Source organism: Gambusia affinis, linkage group LG05 (genome assembly GCF_019740435.1).
Source record: "Gambusia affinis linkage group LG05, SWU_Gaff_1.0, whole genome shotgun sequence".
Lineage (NCBI taxonomy): Eukaryota > Metazoa > Chordata > Actinopteri > Cyprinodontiformes > Poeciliidae > Gambusia > Gambusia affinis.
Genome location: NC_057872.1, coordinates 22,505,665 through 22,531,042, shown reverse-complemented (window position 1 = coordinate 22,531,042; position 25,378 = coordinate 22,505,665). Strand labels below are relative to the sequence as shown.

General features: G+C 35.8%; 1 protein-coding gene across 2 annotated transcripts in view; it reads right to left on the bottom strand.

Annotated features, from left to right (window-relative positions):
• Positions 1–23,420, bottom strand: part of dgkb (diacylglycerol kinase, beta) — a 71,625-nt gene extending 48,205 nt beyond the window's left edge. The window contains exons 1-10 of one of the 2 annotated variants that reach the window (XM_044117293.1): positions 23,106–23,420; positions 21,444–21,513; positions 21,016–21,242; positions 17,742–17,921; positions 13,631–13,707; positions 12,318–12,465; positions 10,246–10,383; positions 5,356–5,405; positions 3,295–3,369; positions 2,192–2,311 (exon numbers count right to left, since the gene is read on the bottom strand). In XM_044117293.1, the coding sequence (XP_043973228.1) occupies positions 2,192–2,311; positions 3,295–3,369; positions 5,356–5,405; positions 10,246–10,383; positions 12,318–12,465; positions 13,631–13,707; positions 17,742–17,811 (678 nt within the window). In that variant the 5' untranslated portion in view covers positions 17,812–17,921; positions 21,016–21,242; positions 21,444–21,513; positions 23,106–23,420. Of the gene's footprint in view, positions 1–2,191; positions 2,312–3,294; positions 3,370–5,355; positions 5,406–5,974; positions 6,178–10,245; positions 10,384–12,317; positions 12,466–13,630; positions 13,708–17,741; positions 17,922–21,015; positions 21,243–21,443; positions 21,514–23,105 lie in introns of those variants that run through there. The other variant, XM_044117294.1, reaches the window with a different exon arrangement.
• Positions 23,421–25,378: the final 1,958 nt, after the last annotated feature.

Below are 25,378 nucleotides of genomic sequence, written 5' to 3'. Positions count from 1 at the left end.
ATAAAAAGCTTTTCTAGTAGCTAATAAAGCATTCTGCTGTCTTTAATGACAATTTTTATTGTATTCAGATTATTATGCAAAAGGGCAATTTAATTTATTCCGAAAATGTAATTAGTTCAACGGGGAAAAAAAGTGTGCATCTTTTTAGCATGAAAAATTACCTCACATGCAGCAACTGCAGTTTCTCAAATGATCAAAAATGTGAAAGTTTCAGCTCCAATAAAGAGGCTTCAGTAAAAAACATCAGCTAGAACTGGAACCGTCTTTTACTGAAAATGGAGAAGAATAATCACAATGCTATCTAAACAGATTATTTATATTAGCAGCACTTAAAAAGCTGGGAGAAGGAAAAAAACAGGAGTGGGGACTATTTCCCAGAATGCTTAGCGGCATGTTTTTGTATCCTGAGATGGAGTGTGTCTGACTCTGTCTTATTAAGGCAAATGTTTATTTTCATGTCCTGTTCACACTAGAATGTTTTTAGAAGAATTCATTGTGATGTTTAATAAAATTCATCATCAGATCAGAAATTTTGTTCGTGCAATTTGAAGGAAGAATTTAAATTATTCTAAAGTAAAATAAGTATTTATTTTTAACTTGAAATTGTGAGTGAAAACAATAGCGAAATCTGACGCTTCAATGAGGTGACGGCAGTTTTTCTTGCATATTGTGAAGTAATTATTTATTTAAATTGCAGCATTATGGTAAAATTCACAGTTCAAGATTAATTAACTTAAAAAACAATGTTCTTGTCGTTAAATCAACTTTATGAACTTTAATTTCAGAGTTAAAAACAAAACTTTTTTTTTAAATTGCATTTTCAAGGCAGCATTTTCAAGTTAAACCACCTTCAAATGTTTTACAGTGTGCAAATTGATTTTGCACTACTGTGGGATGAATCTTCCCTCTTATTGTTAGGGACAAGTGGAAGAAAAACAAAGCTATCTCGAAGAATTTAGCGTTGAGACAGCAGTGAAGCTTCCTGATGCAGTTTATAGGCTTGTTTCTTATTTAAGAGTCAATTTCTTTGCAATTCCTCACCAAGAAGATTGAAGACTGAATAAAGAAACAAATTCAAACTTCATCAGGAAGACCTGGAACAGTTCAGCAATGATTCTTTAATATTTTACAGCACAGGTGTCAAACTCCAGTCCTCAAGGGCCGCTGTCCTGCAGTTTTAGATGTGCCACAAGTATAAAACACTGGAATGAAATGGTTGAACTACCTCCTCCTTGTGTAGGAGGCTCCAGTTCTCCAGAGCCTTGCTAATGACCTAATTTTTCTATTCAGGTGGTGCAGCAGAGGCACATCTAAAAGTTGCAGGACACCGGCCCGTGAGGACTGGAGTTTGACACCCCTGTTTTACAGCATGATGGAGCAGAACTGAAGGTTAAAAAACTAAGCAGAGACACAGAAAATAAAATTTGATCCAGAGAGAAATTAGAAAAGAAGTGTGTAAACTATAAATATAGACTCCTTTATGTTGCTGGAAAAAAATTTCATAGTAATAGATCATAAAGATGTGGAAAGATCTACTAAAACACCATAAACATGAAGCTACTACAACAGAAACGTATGCCTAAGAGTGATTCTCTTTATTCTTATTATAACTACTATTTACATGATGTAATTAGAGAAACAATGTGTCAAATTTAGAGTAATTAACATAATCACCTTGCAGGACGGATCTGAAATGAGGTTAAAGAAAGAGGATAGGTGAGGATAATAAAGCTAATTTACACCTGTAAGGTGTAAGACATATATACACAAGCTTTTAAGAAAAGTGTTAAATAATTATCTCATGAATGTGTTTTTAAAACGGTGTCAAACGTTTCACTGTTTCGTTTGTTTTTTCTTTTTTGCCTTATTGTAACAGAGACAAAACAATATCTGATGTAGCTGTGGCAATAAATTAAAAGCAACAATCAAACACTGATTGATAATTAAAAGGTTTGACGATACACCAAGGAGGTAATTTTCTCTTAAGCGCCCCTATGATGTCAAATGAAAATAAAAAATTATGGAAAATTTAAGAAATTAAGCAAAACTTCAGTATGTTTAAATATTAGCTTCTATCTGGTAACCAAGAAGTGGTATTTTTTTTACCTGCTTTTGCAGATTTCATTCAGGTTTTCTTAAATTTTTTCTGTGTTATCAGTGGCAGATGCAAGCGGTTTCTGTGTGACCTCACCGTCTCCAGACCCAACAGGACCAGCAGTGGGATGGTGGTCAGGCCTCCTTGGATCCACTCCCCCAGGGACACCGTACCGTCCTGATCGTAGTCGATCTCCTGCATCATTTCCTGCAGGATCTGTGACATAAAACAGTTTGGATTTTCAGTTACAAACTGAAACATCCCACTTATAATTTACATTTTTGCTCCACACCTTTTAGCATCACCACTAAAACTATGTTTAATAGTTCATATTCATCCAACGACACAGAAAGCCCCACATTAGTTTACTAATGTTGTAAAGATTAAGGTCTAACAAGCTGATAAACTAAAAATAATAATAAAGTATATCTGACTGAAATCCATTTGTTACACTAGTTTAATTGAAAACACCAATAATTGTGGTACATACACTGCAAAAAAAATTATACCAAGTATTTTTGACCTAGTTTCTAGTAAACTTGAAATAAGACAAAACTAACTTAGAAGTAACTTTTCAGTAAGAAATAGCAGCTTGTTTTAAGTGAAAACTTCTTTAATATTGATGAAAAAGTCCAATTTTGTCCTCTTTCAAGGGTACTAGAAATGAGATCAAAAATACTTGGTATAATTTTGTGTTTACATAATTTTTGTAGAACACAATACTGTAATATTTTGAGTCACATTAGTTGATTTAGTGTCGTTACAAACCTTGCATATACCGTAATCATAATTTACAATTTTGCTCCACACATTTTGAAACCTCCAGTAAAAATGTTCTTAATATGTATTTAATATTTATCAGATTTATCCATCGATACAGAGAATATGATATTAATTTAAGGTTCTGAGTAACAGATCAACTTAAAGTTATAAAATTTCTTTGATTACATCAATTTAATTGAAAACGGCAGTAATTGTGGTACATATTTTGTAGAATACAATATATACTTATTCTGGAATTGTTTTTCCAGTGAGTATATGAACAAAAGTAAATGTTATATTCTTGCAAATATAACAAGAATGCATGCAAAATACAAAATTTTGCATGCATTTTTCAGAAGTGCCACAGTTTTCATCAGAATACTTCTAAAATGAAGAATGTTTTCTAATGTATATTCCTAGCAAAACGTTGTTCTTACTGGTTTGAGCTCCGTCACGTCCCATTCCAGGTACTCTGCGACGTGCATCATCTGGGAGATAATGTGCTCCAGCTCCTGCATCACAGACGGCCATTACAGGCATAGAAATACAGTATTTTCCTTCCAATATGGAGACTGATAAACAGCTGGTAATAGCAGGTTGGAAACACGTGCAGAAGAGCTGCACAGTGGGAAACAAAGGCGGTGTGGGAAGAGCTCCTCGCCAGATGGTTTAATTACAGAGAGCCTGACATTTGAGTCTGGTGCCACACTGGATTATCAAGATGCTAAGGACAGTTTTGAAGTGGACAGAGAAGAACCACGGGTTCATGTTTTGGTAGAGAAGAATCACGGGTTCATATTTTGGTAGAGAAGAATCACAGGTTCATGTTTTGGTAGAGAAGAACCACGGGTTCATGTTTTGGTGTTAACATGGATCTTCCTGGAAAAACTCTCAAATTTTTGTCCCACTTCCAGCAATGAGTGTTTTTAAAGACTTCCTCCTACTAACTTTACCTACAAACTTACTTTCTTTCATTCATAAATTAGTTAGATGTCTTGTTAAATTATTTTAAGAGCAGCAACAAAGATGAAAAACAAACTTATTCAGTTATCAAAATAGAGAATGTTTCTAAAAAGCAGATAGTTTCCAGAAATGACTTCATGAGCAGATTTTCAATATTGTAATTTATTATGTTAGTCTATAAGATAGCTAGCAGGAGGAAACTTCAACTTATGAAACTATTTTGTTGAAGAACTAACGCGACTAAATGTAGTTAGATCAATAGATAGAAAAGTGTTTCTCAGTATGTTGGATTCATTAAAACAGACTGCTAAATTGTCAGCTGCATGAAAATGATTGTTATAAAATAAGATTTAAGCCATTATTTTAGGAAGGTGACAATATGATATTTTACAGTATAACTACAATATATTTAACACATTTAATATATAACACAGGCTTAAATGCTTTTGTATGACAAAACAAATTTGAAAATCGATTTGATGTAAAGCACTTTGAAATGCCTTGCTGCTGAAATGTGCTATACAAATAAAATTTGATTGATTGATTGATTGATTGATTGATTGATTAATTGATCGAGAAATGCTCTACAAAATACTGAAAGTTTCAGTTTTTGAATAAGAAAAGTGTTTTAAAATGTATAATAAAATATACTGTAAAATAAATAAAAAATAACAGTTTTGGATTAACAGACATGTAAGTAAATTTAACATGACAAACAGTGAAATTACAGTAAAAATCCCAGGACATTTTCAATTTTTTCTTTTTTTTTCTTACACTATAGATACAAATATACTCTGTAGATTATGGACACTATTTTTCGGCCATAATTTGTAAATAACTACATTTAAGGTTTTATTACCAAGAATGTTCTATCCCTATGAGTAATGATTCCATATAATAAGAGTAATTTTTTTAATGACAATATTAAAATATCATGACATATTTCTAGTTTATTCATTTTGGATCACCCTTCTACATCAAATAATTGGACCAATTCAGCCTCACTGGAAAAGCAGCACAAAAATTTCATCTTTTCTGCATGAGGGAAAAAGAAACCAGAAAAAACTTTCTGCTAAATGAACCAGATTTAATTTGTTTGTTGCAGCTCGCATACATTTAGACTACATTGCGCCATCTGGAGGGCGGGATCAGGTGTGTTTGTGTGGGTGTTTGCACACCTGATGCCCCTGAGCACAGGTGTGCATACAGCAGTAGAGGCAGTAAGGACTAAACTGAGGGGGTTGCACAATAATTGACTACAAGGCATTATGTTCTTAGCAAATGTTTTAATAATTCACTGCATTTTCGCAGCATGGTAATGGCATTTTAGTGATTTTGTTTGCTCTGAATGCCAACAACCTGTGTTCCTGGTAGGATTCCAGATGTTGGGTTATACTTAATGAGATTTTTACAGGCCTTTCTTTCCCTGTGCACAAATGTTTGATGATCCATACCAGCTCTTTGCTCATTGGGGGACAAAAAACATACTGATTTATGCGCTCGACTTGAAAGAGAAAAGAGGAAAAAATATTCACCGAGCTATCCAGTGATCCGTTTCCATCTGTGTCATAGAGCCGAAACATAACTGTGGAAATGAAAAATAATGCAAAATATTAGTCCTAGTTTAGTGTTTCTCAAACGTTTTCAGGCTGAGGATCACTTTACACATTCAACAATCTTTCACGGACAACTTGAAATTCCACCACAATAACATCTTAAAAAATACAAACTGTGAAATGAAAATATTTTCGTCTTAACACAATTCCACTCCGTGCATTTTGAGTTATTTACATATAGTGAAAAGTGTGGTTTCCAAGCTTTCCAATTACGTCAAACACAAGGAAGTCAAAAAAGAAGCTGTTCTTTACGACCAAGTGTGGTGTGAATTAAAAACTTTAAGACCTATTTGTAATTTAGAAGCGCAATTAAATAAAATTAGACCTTAGTTGTCTATTTTTCTTTAATTTGACTAAAACAAAAATCCTCTCCTGTACCATTAAATATAAAAAATATATGCACCCATTTATTTATCTATTGTATTTAATTTAATTAAGTAATCTTCAATTAAATAAAAACAATAGCTGTTGAGGTGTGAGAAGAGCATCATAAGCAAGTAAAATCTAAAAAAACTAACAGTTCTAAACTGAGTCCTACCGTGAACGGCTGAGCCGTTCAAAAGAATCGAATCGCTCATAAAACGACACATCAAAACTCTCAGGAGGTATAACTTAGCTTCCTCCGATCATACAAGTTGTCCTAGAGTTGTTGTCTATTCAGTTTTTCTTTTGAGTGACCCGGTTTTAAGACACGCATCCACTATTATTTATAAACGATGCTTTGGTAAGCTAGCTGTAGTGTAGCACTTTGAGCTGACGTCACGACAAACAAACGGTCGTTAACATGCAGTGCCTTTATGACCACCAGGGGACGCCCGCGGACCACGAGTGATTCGGAAAACACATTTTTAGAAAGATGGTTCTAGATCAATGCTTTCTCCACCTCCTCAATCTTTAAAGTGAATATTTACAGACAAACTGTGGAATAAAACATAATTTTATTCTTTGAGGATTTCTAGTGGCTTCAAATAAAAAGAAAATGACCCATAATAACTTGTAAGCTGTTTGCATTTAAATTAAACATCAACAGTAAAGTTATATTCAACGTATGATTGCACCCTCCTGCGTCTCTTAAAAAGGGAGTACAAAAATCTCACATATTTATTATTTTCTTATTTTTGCAAGAAGGAGTCGTGTCTATTCTTTAAATGATGTGACCTAGGCCTGTTTCTGTTACCCAATCAACAAGTCACTGTTTCCATAGTAACAAAACAGTGTGCATAGACAGATCTGTCAGAGACGTTTATTTTAGAGAAGTTGTTGCTGTTACTCAGGTGCAGGTGCTGTCAGATTGATAAAGACATGTTTATCTGATGTGGGATGGCTGCAGAAAGACCGAAGGCTGCACATCATGTGAGCCTAAAACCGACAAACAAGAAAGATGTGTGTGTGTTAACACACTGCCAAAGAAAAAAAAAATCAACAGGGATGTTAGAAATGCAATAATGAGAAACAATTATTCACATGTAGAAAACATTAAAGTCATGTGCCAAACTTTTCAGCAAATTTTCTCTAAGATCAAAATCTTCAAATAAGTTACCGAAAACCCAAAAAGCTCCATTTCACTCGGCATACGATGGTGATTAGGTAAAATGTTACTGACAGCAAAATTATAAAAACACTGAACAACAATGGCTGGTTTGGAAAAGTTGCCTGTTGGTGTCAATGCAACATCTACATGTTCCTGCTTTGCATTTGCATCAAATATTTATTGCATCAGCAGGACTCTGCGTAACTGGATTGCATTCTCAGGAGACAGCTGCATAATTTAATCGTAAGACTTCCTTTGGACAGATAAAAGTAAAGTAGAAAATATTTTTTAATTTACCAATGATGCCTTATATGGCAATAACACATCAGAAGAATTATCAAGTGCAATAATTCATCTGCTTATATTAGGTAAGAGTAGAAAAACGTTTCCAAAGTAAAAAATAAATAAAAAATTAAAAAATCCTCAAACAGTACTATTACGCATAGTGGACCCTCATCTATTCGCAGTTTAGTATTTGCAAATGTATCTATTTTCAAATTTTTCTGTGGAAAATGACTCCAATATTTCTGGAAATATTTTTTCATAATCAAATATTTGAAAGAAAATGCAGCTTTGGAAGCTAAAATCCCCTGATGTTATCCTACTTGACACGCTATGGGCTGATATTTGCAAAGCAGCCAATCCAGGAGCGGCATTTATTTTCCTTATCGCTGATTGGCTGGACCATCCAGTAGCCGAAATAAGGAATTCAGTAGCTAGCGATGTTAGCTTCTGCGATAGCGCTAATACGTTTTTCTCTGTGTATATTAGTTGATATTAAGATATATTTTGGGTTTGAACTAATAGAGTTAATAAATGTTTTTAGACGGGTGTCTCAAGTACTTGCAGAGTTTAGTTCTTTGCGGGTGGCTGTTGACCCTTACTCCGGTGAAAACTTTCGACTCTGTTTAGTTTTAGTAAGATGGATATATTCCCGTCATAGCCGTCACTGCGCTAAACACCGAGAGCATTAGACATCCGGGTGTATTGCTGAGTCAAATTATTACATTTCAAGTACAATACTTGAATTTACATGAAAATTGAATCTAACTGACTTATTTTGCTGAAGGATTTTATTTTTAAAATTTTTATGCTGATGTCTGTCATTTTAAAATCACATTTGAGCTCACTTTTAACACAGGTGTCGCAGAAACAACTGTAACAAGATGAAAAAAGATCCGATTAAAGTTTAAAAATGGTATAAATGTTATTTATGCTACCATTGAATTTGCTTAGTTTAGTAAAAATGTTTGACGCTTCAACCAGTGATCATCAGGTTTGCAAATCTGTTTAAGCCTTTTTTCAAGCACTGATATTACTTAGGTTATAAAACACCATTAAAAAAGTAAGTGAAATCCCCAGGAAGCATTTTTGCTCATTGCTTTCCCAAAAAGATCTCAGAGTAAGATTATTATTTATGTAGTGAAAGACTGTGTTCTGTTTTACATGACAAAATATCTCAATACTTAAAGGACACTTCACACTACAACAGAACAAGTGGATACATAAAAACATATATAATATAAACTATGTAAATCAACATAGCAGTCATCAGCAAGCCAGCAGAGGGAGCCCTCCTCCAATGAAGTAACAAGCCTATAACCTCACGTACAGGGATATCACATGGAGCTAGTTTCACAATGTGTTCAGAAATAGTCATGAAGGAAGAGTGAATTAAATTATTTAGTAATCTCTATGCTTAACGAGCGCCATTCCTCTCAATTATTCAACATGCAGCTGAGAATTACAGTGAAACATCACTCTATTAAGACTCACTTCATCCAATTAAGAAGTGTAACAGAATTCTGTTATAAATAACCTGCCGTAGAAATTTATCTCAGGTTGATTTTATTAATTGGATGTAGAACCTTATTTTTTCCTGTCTTTTATCAGATGTTTACAGTACTGAATCTGAAGCAGCTGGCTTGTTTTGGCTCACAAGGTTTGTTCAGATCAGGAAAGCTGTGCTAACCTGAAAAGGTTAACACAGCTGACCTTTCCACAGCTGACCTTTCCACAGCTGAACATTGTCAAGGACAGCTGACAGGTCTTTGACAATGATCTATCTGTCAAAGATAGACCATTGACAGACTTTTAAATTTTTGGTTGTAATTGTCAGAGTTGTTTTAATGTGGATGATCTAAACTGTAAGCCATTGTTTTTACTTTGTTATTCATTGTCTTGGTACACTTCTTGAGATTTTGCTCTGTCTATTAAATGACAAAAATGTGTTTGCTTGACCTTGTTTACAGAAGGAAAAGTTGAAGTGGTCTGTTTGGGTGGTCATGTGTTGAAATAGCAAGAATGTATTCCAAAGTACAATGTAAGTGCTTTTCTGACTAAAACTTGACTCTAGTTTAGAAGGACTGACATTTTGTAAAACAAATCTTTATAGTTCTCATAGGAAAATCAATGTTACAAGATCATAATAACACAATTATCTAATGAGATTAGATTTGAACTTTTTTTGTTTAGCACAACCATAGAAACCCATGTTGTGTCTGAAAAGAATCTATTTCTTCAAATCACAAACTATTTTGTAGATAATCTGTAATCATTGCAGCATAATTTAGTCCAGCTTTAACTTCAATCAGGACCTGATTTAAAATGGGAATAATTCAGTTCAGTTTTAATCAATCTATACAGATAACATTTAAAATAGAAGCACCCTTTTTTAGAAATCTAAAAAATACTTTTTAGATTTCTCCAGTACAATGGTTAAAAAAATTATGTATTATGTTTTAAAATATCGCTATTTTATTATTCCTATGCACTGTCAAATAACAACAGCTGGCTATTTTAGATAATTAGGAAGCTACTACTGGCATATGGCAATATTTTCTTGATGTTGATTGTTACCGTTTTCCCTGTTTCCAAGTACTAAAATATTGCAACACGTTTAAAGTGGTCAGGGCTTCTTTAGTGCTAATTTAGCCAAACAAAAGTCATGCTAACAGGAGTAGTACTTATAGTTAGCATGCTTTGTTAACTACAAAACCCCCTAACTAATACCTCCTAGTATTAGATGATACATACTTTTGCTTAGAGTATTAAGTAGCCTAAAAATCCTCCACAAATAAACTTAACAAAAACAGGGAACATCTCTTAGCAACTATGACTACAAGAGTAGCCCTAAAATAGACTTTAAATCAGTCAAAAGGCTTCCCTGTGGTCCACTACAGATGGAACATTTAACCTTATTTGCCACTGGTTCATGAAATGTACCTTTGCCTCTGACTTCATGATGATAACAGAATCAGACTTAGGATGATACTAACACTCTAGTTTGTCCTCAGGTCGCCCGCCTTCCAGCAGCGAGAGGTAAAACACAATATCCTTCAGCTGCACCATATCCAGAGGACCGGGCGGGGTGGGGGTCTTCAGAGGAGTCGAGTTGCTTTTGATGAGCTTAAGGCCTGCAGGGGGACACAAATGAAAGGTCAAAACATCCTCCAGAATGCCTCTGTTACCCCAAATACCTGCTGGTTAGGGTGTCTGTCTTCACAGAACTGATCCACGGACAGAAACAGGCTAATGTTATTGCTACCTTATTGTTTTTAATGAGATAGGAGTAAAGACTGAAGAAATTATGTAAAAACAAAAAAAATTCTTAAACTTTCTCAGAACCGGGCGTGCTGTGGTGGTGTAGGGGACTCAAGGCCTCCACATTTGGAGGCCTTGAGTCCTCGACACGGCCGTCGCGGGTTCGATTCCCAGACCCAGCGACATTTGCCGCATGTCTTCCCCCCTCTTCTTCCCCGTTTCCTGTCAGCCTACTGTCATATAAGGGACACTAGAGCCCACAAAAAAACTTTCTCAGAACCTAGAATGTACATTCTAAAAAAAATACCAAGTAATTTTGGTCTACACTCTAGTGCAAATATCTTATTACACTTGAAAATAGACAAACTACCTTAAAAGTAATTTTTCAACAAGATATAGGTGCTTGGTAACTAAATAATTCGTTAATATTGATGAAAAACAAACAAACAACAACCAAACTTCTTGAAAATATTGCCTCAGTATTCCTGCAGTGACCTTCTGAAGCCTCAGTTTTGTAACATGAACAAGCAGGTAACTGCTTGGTAACACTTCAGCGCCGTAGCAAAGATGTCACCCAAAGTGAAAAATATAACAGTCAATATGTTAATAAATGAAATGCATAATAAATTAAACTTAAACCAATGTAGGTAATAAACTAATGAAGGAAATACCAACAAAAATCTCTGACTTTAGAAATACTAAAACATCAGAGTGTGAAAAGAATGTGTAGAAGACAATGAATACCAGTAATAATAAAAAAACTAACATGATTTGCTTCCTCCCAAAATTTCTTGGGTTTTTGCTTTTTTGCCACAATTAAATGTTTTTAGATCATCAAACAAATGTTCAGACGAATGCAGCTTGAGTTAATGCAAAGAGCAGATTTCAAACAAATATAAACAATAAAGCTATCCAAACAAATATGGCTCAATGTGAAAAAGAACATTGCCATCTTGTTGTCATCCAGATTAACCTGCCACCACCCTGTTTGATTACTGGTATGATGATTAATCGTTTTATAAAATTCTCTCTTGGTTTTATCCCAGTCTGTGACGGTCCCTCCATCGCACCATACTGACACACAAATCATTATTTGTTCCTTCTCCGTTGAGGACAAATTGCACTTGGACAATTTCCCCTCAAATAGTTGGACAAATAAAAACATGGACTCCTTAGTCAATATGCGTCAGTTGGACTTTGTGCTGACCGGTGCCATTTAGTGGGGAAATCTGTGAGTGAACACATTGTGCACATTTATCTTGAAAGTTAACTGCAGTATTTGTGTTTATTTTATGGGTTCTTCTATGTATGTTTGGTTTTTTTGGTATTCACTTTATTTGTTTTTCTACATATATGGTACTGGAGGCAGTCGTTCATTGCATTGTTTTTATTAAATACTGACATTAGATCCAGTAGTCGTCCCTAGTCTTTAACATCTTGTCTTTAGTACCCTAATCACTGCTACAATTAGAACTGAGAGTTCACCTATTTTTTACTCATCATAAATTTGCAGCTAATTCAGCCTCTACAACAAGTGTGAGCCAGTCATTTTGACACTACAAAACAACCAGCGTCTTTTTGGCATTATTACACAACAATAATTTAGCGTAAATGCTAAAAACAAATAGAGCCCCTGCCAAGGAAATTGGCAGACTCTACAATTTACATTTCATAGCACCTGGTTGCTGCAGCAGAATTATAACATATGATTACAAATATACGAGTATCTACGTAACACCAACATCTGCTGTGTTTACAACTGACTGTTTGCCTTGGGAGGGGGAGAGAGGTTTCTTTCTACACTTACCAGAGACTCTGGGCTTGTCAGCAGATGAGGGACTGGGTTTGGGTCCCTTGTTGCTAAATGACATGAAGAGATGTTGACAGAACTCCTCAGGGAGTTCACTCTCCAGGAAAGTCTGCATGAAGACCTTGAAACCTTCGAAGTCAATCTCCTAACGCCAAGACAGAAACAGATGAATGGTCAGGATCCTTCCACAGTCAAGTCTCAATCAATCCGTCAAGTTTATTTGTACAGCACATTTCAGAAACAAGGAAGTTCAAGGTGCTTTATGTCATAAAAATACAAAAGTTAACAACTGAAGCATTATATTTTTCATTTCGATTCCCTTGTATGTCTGGACATGTAAGAGGAATTGACAATAAAGCTGATTGATTGATTGATATTTTTCCAAGAGCTGTCATTACAATCAAAACGTTGATTAATGTTGATTAATGAAAAGCTACTTTAAACAGCTGGGTTTTTAGTCTAGTCTAGATTTTAAGGAACTCAGTGTTTCTGCTGTTTTTTTTTCTGGAAGTTTGTTCCAGATTTATAGAGCACAGAACCTGATTGCTTCTGGTTCCACAGAGTGATGAACCTCCTTCGTACACTTTGTTGTAGAGCCGGTGGGTATCGGTCTATGACTTGGTACTGATGGTTCCTATTCCTTGAATGATTCAGATCTGAATATCTGATAATTGTTTGCTTATGTGGCTCGCCAAGCCATTTCCGTAACAATGGCTACTGTTCCTGGTGTCCACGTCATAAAAAAGCCTTACAATTACACACACTTAACACTTAACATGATATTAAAAATATAGCATATTAATTTGCTAATTAATATGCTAATGTACAAGTATAACACTTTACGCAAATTTGGTAATTCTAAGTAATCTAAAACAAGAAAGATTTGGTCTGATTAAACTTTAGACAGTGAGAAAAAACGTGTTTGTGCAAAAATCTGTTTTCAAGTGTATATATAAATAGAATAAAATATAACATTTTTACTTGACTGAGGATTTCCTGCTTCTTTAACCGGAAGCATGAGAAAGAGATAAATCAAGTTTAAATTACATTTTTGTAATACATTTGTAAACAGCAACCATTCACATAAAGATACAGAAAGACATTTTCATTGTTTTAACTGGAGTCAAACGTGAGACAAATCAGAGTTTTGACTTTATACCATCTTCGGTTTAATTGATGTCACTTCAGTGTTTGTTTAAAATCCCTCACCTAAATAACTTACCCATGTTAGGATTTTATTTTCAGCACGTGGAGAAGAAACTACACTATAAACGATTGGTTATGTAATGCAGTGTAAAGTCAACACACACCTCCTCTGGGTTGTATTTAGCCAACACTCCGTCTCCATGGAACTCCTGCAACACATCCTTCAGCTTCTTGGTAGAGTCTGGGGGAGAAATGTTTTCAACATGTCACCATTTTCAGCTTCATTTATAGCCAAACTTGCATCTGCTTTCACACCATGCATTAAGGGCTTTTACACAGCTTTGTGTTGAGAAATTTAAGCAGATTATTTCTTTTGGAATTGCTACAGAAAATCTGCATTTCAGGCGGCCATTGCTGCAGATGTTTTGATCTCTATTGAAAACTTGTGAAGAATAAAGAGAGGTTTACAAGATATAATTGCATAAAAAGAGGTCATATATTTGGATCAGAGACAGGAAGCATGAGTGGAATTAACAGGGCTCTATGTTGTAACATAATTTTTTTTAAATCTGATGCTACAACATAAGAAATGCCTCTCAAAGATCTGTGTTATAATTACAATAGCTATAATAGATTTCTAACTGTGCTGCCTCTTTTTTTGTCCCCTGCACTAATTGCTCTGAATCTTTTCTTTAATCCAAATCCATTTCACCAACAGTGAAAATAAATAAATGCCTCACAGTGGACTGTGTGCCATTATTACTGACCACCTTTATCAATGCACCATCGACGCAAAACCACTTAGGAGCAGAGTGATAATAAATCCACTAATTAGCGGTCAGCCACATTCTCCAGGCACAACTAACTAGTAATTTACAATTAAGTCATGGTCAGAATTTAGGTTCATAAACACAGGCTATTTTCTTCAACTATAAAAGCAACCTAAATCTGTCTCTATTGAATAGCATACTGCGAATGTTCACATAAGCAATTATATTGCTGAAAGGGTAACTCTAATTGTTGTCAGACCTGGTGAGGCACACAGCTATTAAATTGTTATGAAAGTGTGCACAGCTCGCTTTAATGAGGGAAAAGGGAGATGCAGAGGAGAGGAGAAGGAGGATGAAATGCCTATTGTTACCAAACAGGAGGTTTTATAACCAGGAGCTGCAGAGTGCATGCAGAGCAGCCAGGAGCTTCATAATTATCTGAAATCTGTCAGCTGTGCATCTTTGCTCCACATTCACATCTACACAGATTAGTTCTCCTATAACTATTGTTGCTATTTTAACTTGTACTTCTTCATTACAGTTACATATAATATATTTGCACTTAAAGCTGCAGTATGTAACATTTACCAAAATACTGTTTATATATTTGTTGAAACTGTCATGTCAAGACAACATGTTATGAGGCAGATTATCTGGGGAAAAAAAGAAATGGTAATTAGAAACAACCTATCAGAGCCAGGAGGAGGGTCTTAGCGCTGCCAATCACTCTCTGAGTGGTGCTACTCATCATCTCTTCCCCCTAACCCTCATTGCTCTCTGCTATCAACACTGAAAAGACGCAAAATCTTACTAAGTAATTTTGGTGTACTTCCTAATGCAAATATCTCAGTATACTTGAAGTACGACAAACTAACTTAAAAGCAACTTTTCAGCAAGATATAGAGGCTTATTTTAATAAATAATTCTTTAATATTGATGAAAAAGAATTTGTTCCATTGGCAGATAAACTAACCTATAAAATGGGAAAAATGTCTTGTTATAAGTTAAATAATCTGCCAATTATTGTCTTAAAACAAACCTATATAGCTTGCTAAAAAGTTATTGTTAAGCTAGTTTTGTCGTATTTTAAGTTTACTAAGATATTTGCACTAGATAGTAGACCAAAACTAATTAGTAAGATTTTCTGTTTTTGATGTAGCCTGTTATGGATGCTAGAACTAGTTAGCAAGGCCACAGATGACGGCAGATAAACAGATTTTCTGTAACAGTAATTTTTGTCTGTCATTAGCACATTGAGCAGCGAGTACATTAAGTTGATTGACAGCACTAAGGCACCCTTCCTCGCTCCAATTGTTTCTGGTCTAGAGTTTAGGGAGAAAGTGGTGGAAATTAATCTTTTCACAGATTATCAGCCTCGTAACATGATTACAATTTAATAAAGATGTAAGAAAACAAACAAACTTTTTTTTAATAAAAGTTACAGACTGCACTTTTAATTCAGTGCTAAACCAAATTTTTACAAACATGAATAAAAATAACTGGAAACTGGAAATGATTTTATAGTATATAATATGAGTTGAGCTCCCTTATCTGTTTATTGGTCCAGATTTGTATTCAATTCGAGAACAAAGTTGTTATTTTCAACATAAATAACTGCAAGGCATTTATGGTGACAAACATTCATTATTCAGATTCACTGTGTGTGCTCTGAATAGTAAATATAGATAATGGTTCAAACATCTGTGAGTTTTATTATGTACCATTGAAAGTGCATTTTAATCATTTTAAATGCAACCCTGAGGCTGCAACAAAAGACTTGTAGTCCAGGGCTGGACATCAACCCAACCTTCTTTCTGTTCAAAGAACATGGTTTTGTCTTTCTACAGAAACGTTTCAGTCAGCCCTACAATTTAAATATTTTAACAGATATTACCCTTAATCTTAAGGCTGTCAGCTAAAACGAATCACTGCATGCTGACGTAATAAAGAATACAGAGCAGAATTTGGACTGAAGCACTAAACTGGATGGCTGATCCAGAACCACAGTGTGTGTGCAGTGACCGTTTGTCGAAATCTTTTAAGGCTTGTTATGAAAACGATGGACTATGCCAACACCTCAAAGCATAATATAAACAAACATAAAGGAAAACAACATTATGTGAAGCAAATTAATCTGCAAATTAACCTGTCCTTTCGGAGTAAGCCGTGTCAAAATCCTTACCAGACATTATGTTTTGGTGTTACCACAGTGATAACATTTTTGTTTTAGTTACGTCCATGCTTTGATGCAATCTGAGAAGCTTTGTTTATGCTTGTGGTGCAGCGACCTCCGTAAATGTTTTGTTTTACTTTGGAGGATTAGCAATCGCAGCGAAGCAGAAATCCTGCCAACTTTCCACTAATAAAACAGTCATTGAGTTAAGCACCCATCAAACACCTTGCTTCCCTACCGAGATTTCTTTGTCAACTTGAAGCTGTTCCATTTTTATTCATTTATGATGTTATGAGTCAACTAGGGAGAATGCTTTCAAGAAGGTATTCTTAATCTTCTCTAATCTTAACTAGTGATCATGTTTCGTGATCAAGAACCTGTTATATCAGACAGTTATAGAAAAAATACTACGTACAACCTTGGTGTTGCAACATGATTTCATAAATAAAGTAAATCAGCAGGTGTGAATTCCTGGAGAGCAGTGGAGTGCTTTAACCCAATTCTAAAATACATCACCAATAACACAATGCTGCATTTCCACTGATAGGTATCGATAGGGTGGAGCTACTGTCGTCAAAGTAGCTCCACCCTCCATTGATTAGGAGACAGAAAAATATATTTGTGATTATTTAAAGGATAAAAAATGATTATTTAATGGTTAGAAGCGTTATATTAGACAGTATACTAAGTGTCTGAAAGACCATGGGCAAAGATTGGCATACATTTGTTTCACTTCAAAGGTGCAGAGTACCTACTGTGTGTGGATTATTTTTCAAAGTTCCCAGAGATCATCAAATTGGATGCAACACCAAGCTAACATGTAATCACTGGACTAAAGTCTGCATTCGAACGACATGGTGGGCCGGATGAATTGGTCTCTGATAATGGCAGACAGCTGGTGAGCCAAGAGATGGTGGACTTTAGGAAGAATTGGGTTTTAAACATACAACCTCAAGTCTTTTTATCCTCAGTCAAATGGACAAGTTGAGTGAGCAGTTCAGACAATAAAAACTTAGTGAAAAAAAGCACAAGACAGTGTTATCCTACTCATTAAAAGTTATAAAATAAAATGACAAGTCTGGTTTACACTTTTGTCTGTGCAGCCGATCACGCAGCATCCCATCACCATTTTTAAAGTCAAATCAACTAAATAAAAGCGACGTTAGGTTAGGCTACAAACATGTTCGTTTTTTGACAGGCTTTACCCGAGCCCATAGGTTGTTTGACATCCACATTGGCAGTGACGTCACATGCAATAGTTACATGTGAGGATTTTATCAGTAAGACTGTCCTGAACTCAGACAAATTAAGATGAGAGCATAAATTACTCACACTGAGTGTATTCCTGCAGCAGGGCAAACTCTGCCGGGGTCAGTGTGACCCATTTGTCCTGACCGCTCATTTTGCTCGGTCCTTGTCGGTTCGTTCTTCAAGCCTTCCCCCGACGTCACGCGTCAGACGACCAGGTCCATCACCGGCTGCAGTCACCTTCTTACCCTTCTGCTTTGCTTCCTTTGAAGAAAAGGTCAGAGAAAATGGCAGAGCAGGTCAGATGCAGCTTCTCTTTGGCTTTGTTCGGCCCACAGAGAATCTCATTGTCTCTCTTTGAAGGCAGCAGCACTTGAAGGCTCACTCAGTTTAAAGGAGGATACTTTCTACATTTTTCCTGCAATTCATTTCCTTCTGCTGCATCCATTTTTGCCAGATTTTGCTAATATTCATCAACCTTTTAGCCAGGAGAAAAAGTTAAAGAGAAGAGAACTTTTAATTATAGGTTAAATTTCTTAGCCAAGTTAATTAAAATGAATGAGACGGCATTAGTGTGACAATAAATTAGATAACCTGATGTAACATCAGACCCTGGAAGTGTTTCCTGGTAGTAACACCAGGCCCAAACTGTTAAATTTCCAGTGTATTTATCACAATATAAGCGTTACATATCAACAATTGTCTACAATTATTATTAAAAAAAATTTCTTTAGGAAGGTTGCTGTAAATAACTGAGATACTGCCAAACTGGCACCATTCTGTTTTCATCCAGAGTTTTAACACTTTTAAGAAGTTATGAGACACTGGCAAAAACCTTAAACTGCTGCTGCGCCAGTTACTCGAGAGGCTGTTGCTAGGTAACCGTAGTTGGGGTACGGGGAACTTGAAACTGCTTCTAACACAGCAAGTTGTTGCTAGGTAACCAAAGAGTGAGTGAATGTGTTGATTCCACTAACATAACTTCCTTTGCCTACATTTCCCAGAATGCTGTGCAGTTCTGGATTGGAGTTTGGTGAATTTTATATGTATTGAATATTAATAACTATTTTATCAGATGTATTAGCTATTGATTTTGATCACATGTCTATAATGATATATATTGTTATTGATTTATTGTGTAGCCTTAAGTGTATTAATATTTAGTAGGTGGTTTGAATTAAATCATAGATATTAAAGGTAATTTTATAGGCCCATTATAGATAATACAGGTAATATAAGCCCCTCCATCAGGGTGATGTCAGCTCAGGGTGTTTATAAGCCTATTGATTCTTAAAGAGGTTTATGAAAACACATTTATCTCCAGGTTCATCTAAAAATTGTGGAAAAGTTAAATGTTTTTGCTATGTATTATATAGATTCGTTCATTCTGTATGTTTTCTCCATACAGTTTGGGGAACACATTTTTAGCATTTATTTTGCGATTCGCAGATGACGAAAGCCTAAAATTCAGTGTGAGAATACTTGAAAATTACTTCAGACCAATAAAAAGGACATTTTTAAACAAAAAATGTCAGGCGTCTGAAACGTCGATTGGGGCTCCTTTTGCTAGAAATACTGCATTAATACTGCGGCACAGATGCAGTAAAAATACAAAATATAACTGATACATGAACATTTTAGAAAGTCAAACTCATTTATTAATAACCTAACGCTGCTTTGAATGTCTTTCTGCTCCTTCATGTTTTTGTTCACTAATGTTTTGTAAATTACCTCGGTGGCATTCAAAGGACTACATTTAAGCTGAGATTAAACAAAACACATATTGACCGTTTACTTAGGAATCGGACAGCAGTTAGCCGTTACATTTCATTTTGGGGCAGTGCAGTAAAAAGGACTACATGTGAAAAACAAACCACTTTTGTCTGATGTTTCTTTCTAGAAATATTTGAAAGCCATGTTTCATTTCTCAAGCATTACTTTGTGGTGATCTATTAAATAAAATACCAACAAAATAATTTGAATCTTATGCTTCTGTAGAGGTAAAATGTATAAAAGTTTAAGGAGTATGAAAATATTTGGACTGTGAACATTTTTCCTGGAAATGGATGGATGGATGTATTTGTGTTAGAAATGCTAACGACTCTCGGACTCCATTTCTTTCCTTTGTTCACGTTAAACGATCAGTTGCTTTACTTAATGTGAAGGGAAAAGATTAATGACAACAATTTCTGCTTCTAGCCAATGTTTCGGTTTTGCATCATTATTTGAAATGCATCTGTGGTTGATGTGTTATATTTCTGGGTGTTTGGTTTGTGTTTTAAAAAGAATACAAGTTAAAAACTAAAACATGAAAACACCTGTTGTGGTTCAGATTTGTTGTGCGGCTTTTTGGCTGCATGTAAAAAAACAATCTTTGAAAGCTGCTTCTGTGCTTTTCATAATCAGCCCAACTGGTTGCTTGATTTGGTTCAGCAACAAAAAAAAAAATTGCTGTTATTTTTATAACAAAGAAAGATCCAACATCCAGCGATTCAGTAAAGGACGGTTAAATTTTCAGTGATAGATTTGGATAATTTCCGGGAGTCCAGTAATGCGATACAGGATGATGCATTTTTACAAAGAAGAGGCTCAGATTCTGGACTAAAACCTTAAAATGAATAAGTTTCAGGATTTTTTTTCTACATCTGGATAAACTTAAAGAACTTAACATCATGAGTCAGCCATCACAGTTTAGCTCCTTTTACTGATAGAACCTTGTTTTCTCTCTGTTTTGTGTTTTCATTGAACATTTGTTGTATGAATCATATCTATATTGGTCCTGAAGCTTTGACCCATTTAGTCGTAACTGAAATCCTGGATCAACAAGTGGATGTTCAGTCATGTGAAGGCTAATTTCAAATGACTGAAATCTGTTTGCGTTGCCACGAATACAAACACTGTGTGTTGGTGTGTTATTTTATAACTATTTTATTGGGTAATTAATAGATTTTGATTCGTTTGTCTGTGGGTGTATTTGTTCTCTGACGTGTGTGTGCAGAAATTCCCTGAACAATTAATCGAACGTCATCCAAATTACAGAGATGATGACAGAGAGTTACAGAATGCGTCAGAGCTGGACGTGTGGAAACCAAAAACTTCAATCTGCAAAAACTGAGCCGCAGAAGAAGAAGCCGAGCGAGAGATGTTACATAAAACTGATTCTCCGAGTGTTTTCCTGCTGTGCGCTGCGATCATCCGCTCCCTCTTTCTGCAGCGCAACCAGCTCTGCAAATGTCACAGCAGTGCTGCTGCTCCAGTGGTGCAGTAAAAAAAAAAAACAGCATCACTATCATCAAGCAGGAGACTCAGTAGGTGTTGAATGAGAATCAATACGGTGACACATTTAGATGCCGCTCACCTGCTGCAGGGCTGAGGAGGAAAACAGATATCTGGAACTGAAGCTCCTGAGTCAGATTTCTGGCTTTGCTCCTGACTGGATCCTCTTTAGGGTTGTAATGTTTCTCTGTGTATGCAGCAGCAGCCGCCCTCTGTGCTGCATGTCACTGCTAGTGCAGATGAATGGTGGAGTGATTGTTTTTTTCCCCTCTGGTCAGAAGACGATCAAGGATGTGGTGTAGTGACACGCTGAGTGAAGGAAAAGCGGAGGTTGAGAAAGAGAGAAAGAGAGAGAGGAATTATCCAGTGTTCGGTTTTCCATACTCCCGCTCGCTCACGTCACATCCCTCCCCTTCCTCACGCTGCCGCTCATCTTTAACCCCCTCCTCCTAAAAACCCTCAGGTCCTCTCATTCACTGCTTCCACACTCCCTCCCTCGTTTTCTCACACCTCTTTTCTCTCTTCATCCCACCTCCAACCTGTTTTCAGCTGCTCACATCGGCCAGCTGAGAGTAACAACCTGTGGGATTTCAGGGAGAGAAAAAAGGCATGTTTTTATGCTATAAACATTTACTTCAAAGTAGCAAAAAATGATCAAACCGAATAAAAAAAAAAAAACCCCAGATACAAATAAATGCACTGTAAAACATTTTAGCTGCATTCAGTTGTGTCTACAATCTTCTGCTCTTTAAGTCAAATAAATTTTGTCAGTTTTAGATCTTGAACCTAAATGTGAGTTTGTGAAAGATTATCTGACAGTAGTAAGTTTTGTTAGCTTTTTATTAATTTTGTCAAACCTCCAAGAGTTAATTGAACTAGAGTTTTTAGGTTAGCACTTAAAAAACTGAAAGAAGAAAACGACAGGAGTGGGAACTATTTCCCAGAATGCTTAGCGGCATGTTTTTGTATCCTGAGATGGAAGTGCATCGTTCTGGCTCTTATGTTTTATTAAGCCAAATGTTTATTTTCATGTCCTGTTCACACTAAATTTTTTGAGCAGAATTCATTGTGATGTTTAACAAAATTCATTATCAGATCAGAAATTTTGTTCGTGCAATTTGAAGCAAGAATTTAAATTATTCTAAAGTAAAATAAGTAATTATTTTAACTTCATATTGTGAGTGACATGTGGCTCTTTAACGAGGTGAGGGAAGTTTTTTTTCTTGCATATTGTGAAATAATTATTTGGTTTAAATTGCAGCATTAAGTTAAAACTCACATTCAAGATTAATGAAGTTAAAAAACAATGTTTAGACAACTTGTCTCTTGTTGTTAAATCAACTTCATGAACTTTAATTTCTAAGTTAAAACCAAAACAATTTTTTTGTCGACTTAAGTTGCATTTTCAAGGCAGCAGGTGGACTTTCATTTTCAAGTTAAACCACCTTCAAATGTTTTACAGTGTACCTTAAAATGTGACAATATTTTTTCTCACTTTTTAAGCAAAATAGTTCAATCAAATGAGATGGTGAGATATTTTAACTTAGTAGAGGGATTTTTTTTGTTTGTTTTTACTGGAGCAGTGTTAAGATATGTCTGTGTATTACTGATTTCTACATGAAACCAGTAGCCATGTGCTGTTTTGGACCAAACGCAGTACACTGTTTCTTCCTGTATGTTTAGTGTTGTTGCTTTTGTAAAACAATCAAAAACATGTTTGTTTGTTTTTTCACTTCACAGCTGTATGCTAGTTTGAGTCAGTCTCATAATTTCTCACAAAAATAAATTGTGACGCAACATTAAACAGTATGAATATTTTTCAGCCATATTTATCTTGTTGCCCTATATTTGCATGTCTTTAATCCAGGATTCCCACATCTGTGTGACTTTTCTAACAATGCACAGCCTCTGCAGCAGCAGCTAAATGTCAGTCGCACTGTTCACACAGAGTGAAAGGCCATCCTGTGCCCCGCAGTCACCGTGTGTCGGTCACATGTGAGGGACATATCAATACTTCAGCTGCCTCTCCCACTCTGGATGTAAGCGCCCACATGACCTACACAGACAGCCTGGAGGCAGCGCTACATCACGAACCACGCCGGGCTGCCCGCATTTGGGTCGGTGATCTTTGATGAAACTCGATTCATGCTGCGGTTTGTTGGTTGGACTAACCGTCGCTTCCGGTGGAGCGAAGCCTCTAAAAAGCGTCGCTTTCAGTAAAGGAAAGGTTAGCTTAATGTTAAGACGAAGACGTGATGATTATTCCTAAAAACGGCGTGTCAAAAGATTCTGTTCGGAAAAGCAGAACAGAGACAGCCTTTTATGTCTCCTGCAGAAAGAGTTTGTTGTGCGAGATTTAGCTAGATGTTACAGCTTGGGCTCATTAGAAAATGGCCGTTGAATAGCTGCGGCCACGAGATCTACCGAAGAACAGGATATAGCTGGGCTCTGCTCTAGAAGATTTATAAACCGTAAAGGTCCAACAAAGCAGAAAATGGGAACAAGTTGGATTGTTTGTTATCAACAGCAACTGAAATTAGGAGTTTTAATCAAATGATGTGAGGAAAACTGTTTTTAAATGGAAAAATTAATGACAAAAGTCAGATTTATGCATTTACAACTTAATGGAAAACTAAGTTACATCATGAATTACAAATAGCCTATTTCATGTCCCATCTAAAGTTTCCTGTTTGCACCCGAAGAACCTGTCCTAAAGCAAGTCAGTTTTTGAAACGTCACATTTAGAGAAAAAAAAGTAATGTTTCTGTTCATGGACATCATTCACTGATGCTTTTCCCCCCAACTTCGGAAAGTCTTACTGTTTTGTCATAATGAATTCAAAATGTTTATAAATTGATAGCATAACATCAATTAATAGCATAATAAAGCTCGTTTCTTGTCATTTCACTTCTGTGGAGCAGTGTTATTTCACTTCTGTGAAATGACAAGAAACGATAGGAGTCAAAAGTTGAGGAGAGCTAGAAACTGAAAATAGCTTCCATGTTCATCTTAGCAAAATGGCTGAATCTAACTGAAATATTCATACCCTTTAAACTGTTTCACTTTTGTCAGATTAGAACCCAAAAATAAAATTCATTTTATTTTGAAATTATGTAAGACACCAACTCAAACTAGAGCTGGAGACTGAAAATAGTTTCCACATTCCTCTTAGCAAAATAACTGAAGCTGATGCAGACGCTCCTTAAAGAAAACTTCTACATTTTTAGTAAATAAATCAAACGAAGCATGACTTTCCACTTTCAGGATCTGCAGAGGTGGAAAGAGTAAATGGGTTATGGTAATTTTTGTCTTTAAAAATGTAATTTCAGAGAGTCGTGCCCTCCAGAATTGTGTGTGATTAGCCAATTTTAGCTTCAAAGAAGCAATTTGTGTGGTCAGTGCTACTTAAGGATAGGCTTAAATTATTGAAATCTGTGCAGGTTTTAAAGTGTAGCTGCAATGGAAAAGATTAATGCTGAATCTGTCTTTTTAGACTTTGTCCAATTTTCTTAATCGTAGTAAAACAAGAGCTTTTAACTCTGTGGCCACCAGCAACAACACCCCACCCAGCTGTGCAGAGCACATATATCAATTCTACCCCATTTTCTACCCACAGGGCTATAAATAGCAGCGAGTGAGTGTGTGTGTGTGTGGAGCCTGGGGTAGAACACTGTGTATCATGATGAAACCATTACATGAGTGTCTGTGCAGGAAATCTTTGATATATAATACGTACGTCTATAGCTGAAACTGATTTAAAATTAGCCTCACTAAGAATTTAATCTTTCAGCGCAACTCGCCTGCATTGTCACTCTTTCCAATTCAGTACAAAAACACGTCAGTTATCCCAAAGTGAAATTAAAGGTTGTCGTAACTCATCATCCAAGGATCTTCATGGAGTCGTTTCAGATGGTGATGCTGTTGGCAGGAGGGATTTCCAGTAACAGTCAGTCAATTCTGAAGAAGCCTCTACCGTAAGCTGTTGCTGTATGACAGTAATGACTATTATGACACATAAACAGCTAAATTTCCAAGCAACAGAAACAATATTGCACAGTAAAATGATCTGGATTACGCTACTGCTCAACCTCAGTTGTTTCTGTTGCTCCTCTTTAAATCTCTGTCTAGCTTGAACAGGTTAAGATAGGCTGTACAAAACATGTTTGTTAAATCTTTTTACACAAAATTATTCTCAGATAATGAGATTTTAGTTTGATCAGTTCAGCCAGTGTTGAGCTCCTTTCAGAATGAGCTTTTTGTCACTTTCCTGATGAGTTGCTGCTGGCCTCACCTCCCAACTCAACGTTTAACACTCGCACATGAAAATGGCTCAAAGCAGATGCCAAATTATACAACCGTAACATCTTTGACAAGTAAAAATAGAGCCTTCTGCACAAACAATAAGAATGCAGCGGGTGGTTTCTGGATGTTAAGTCAACAACAAA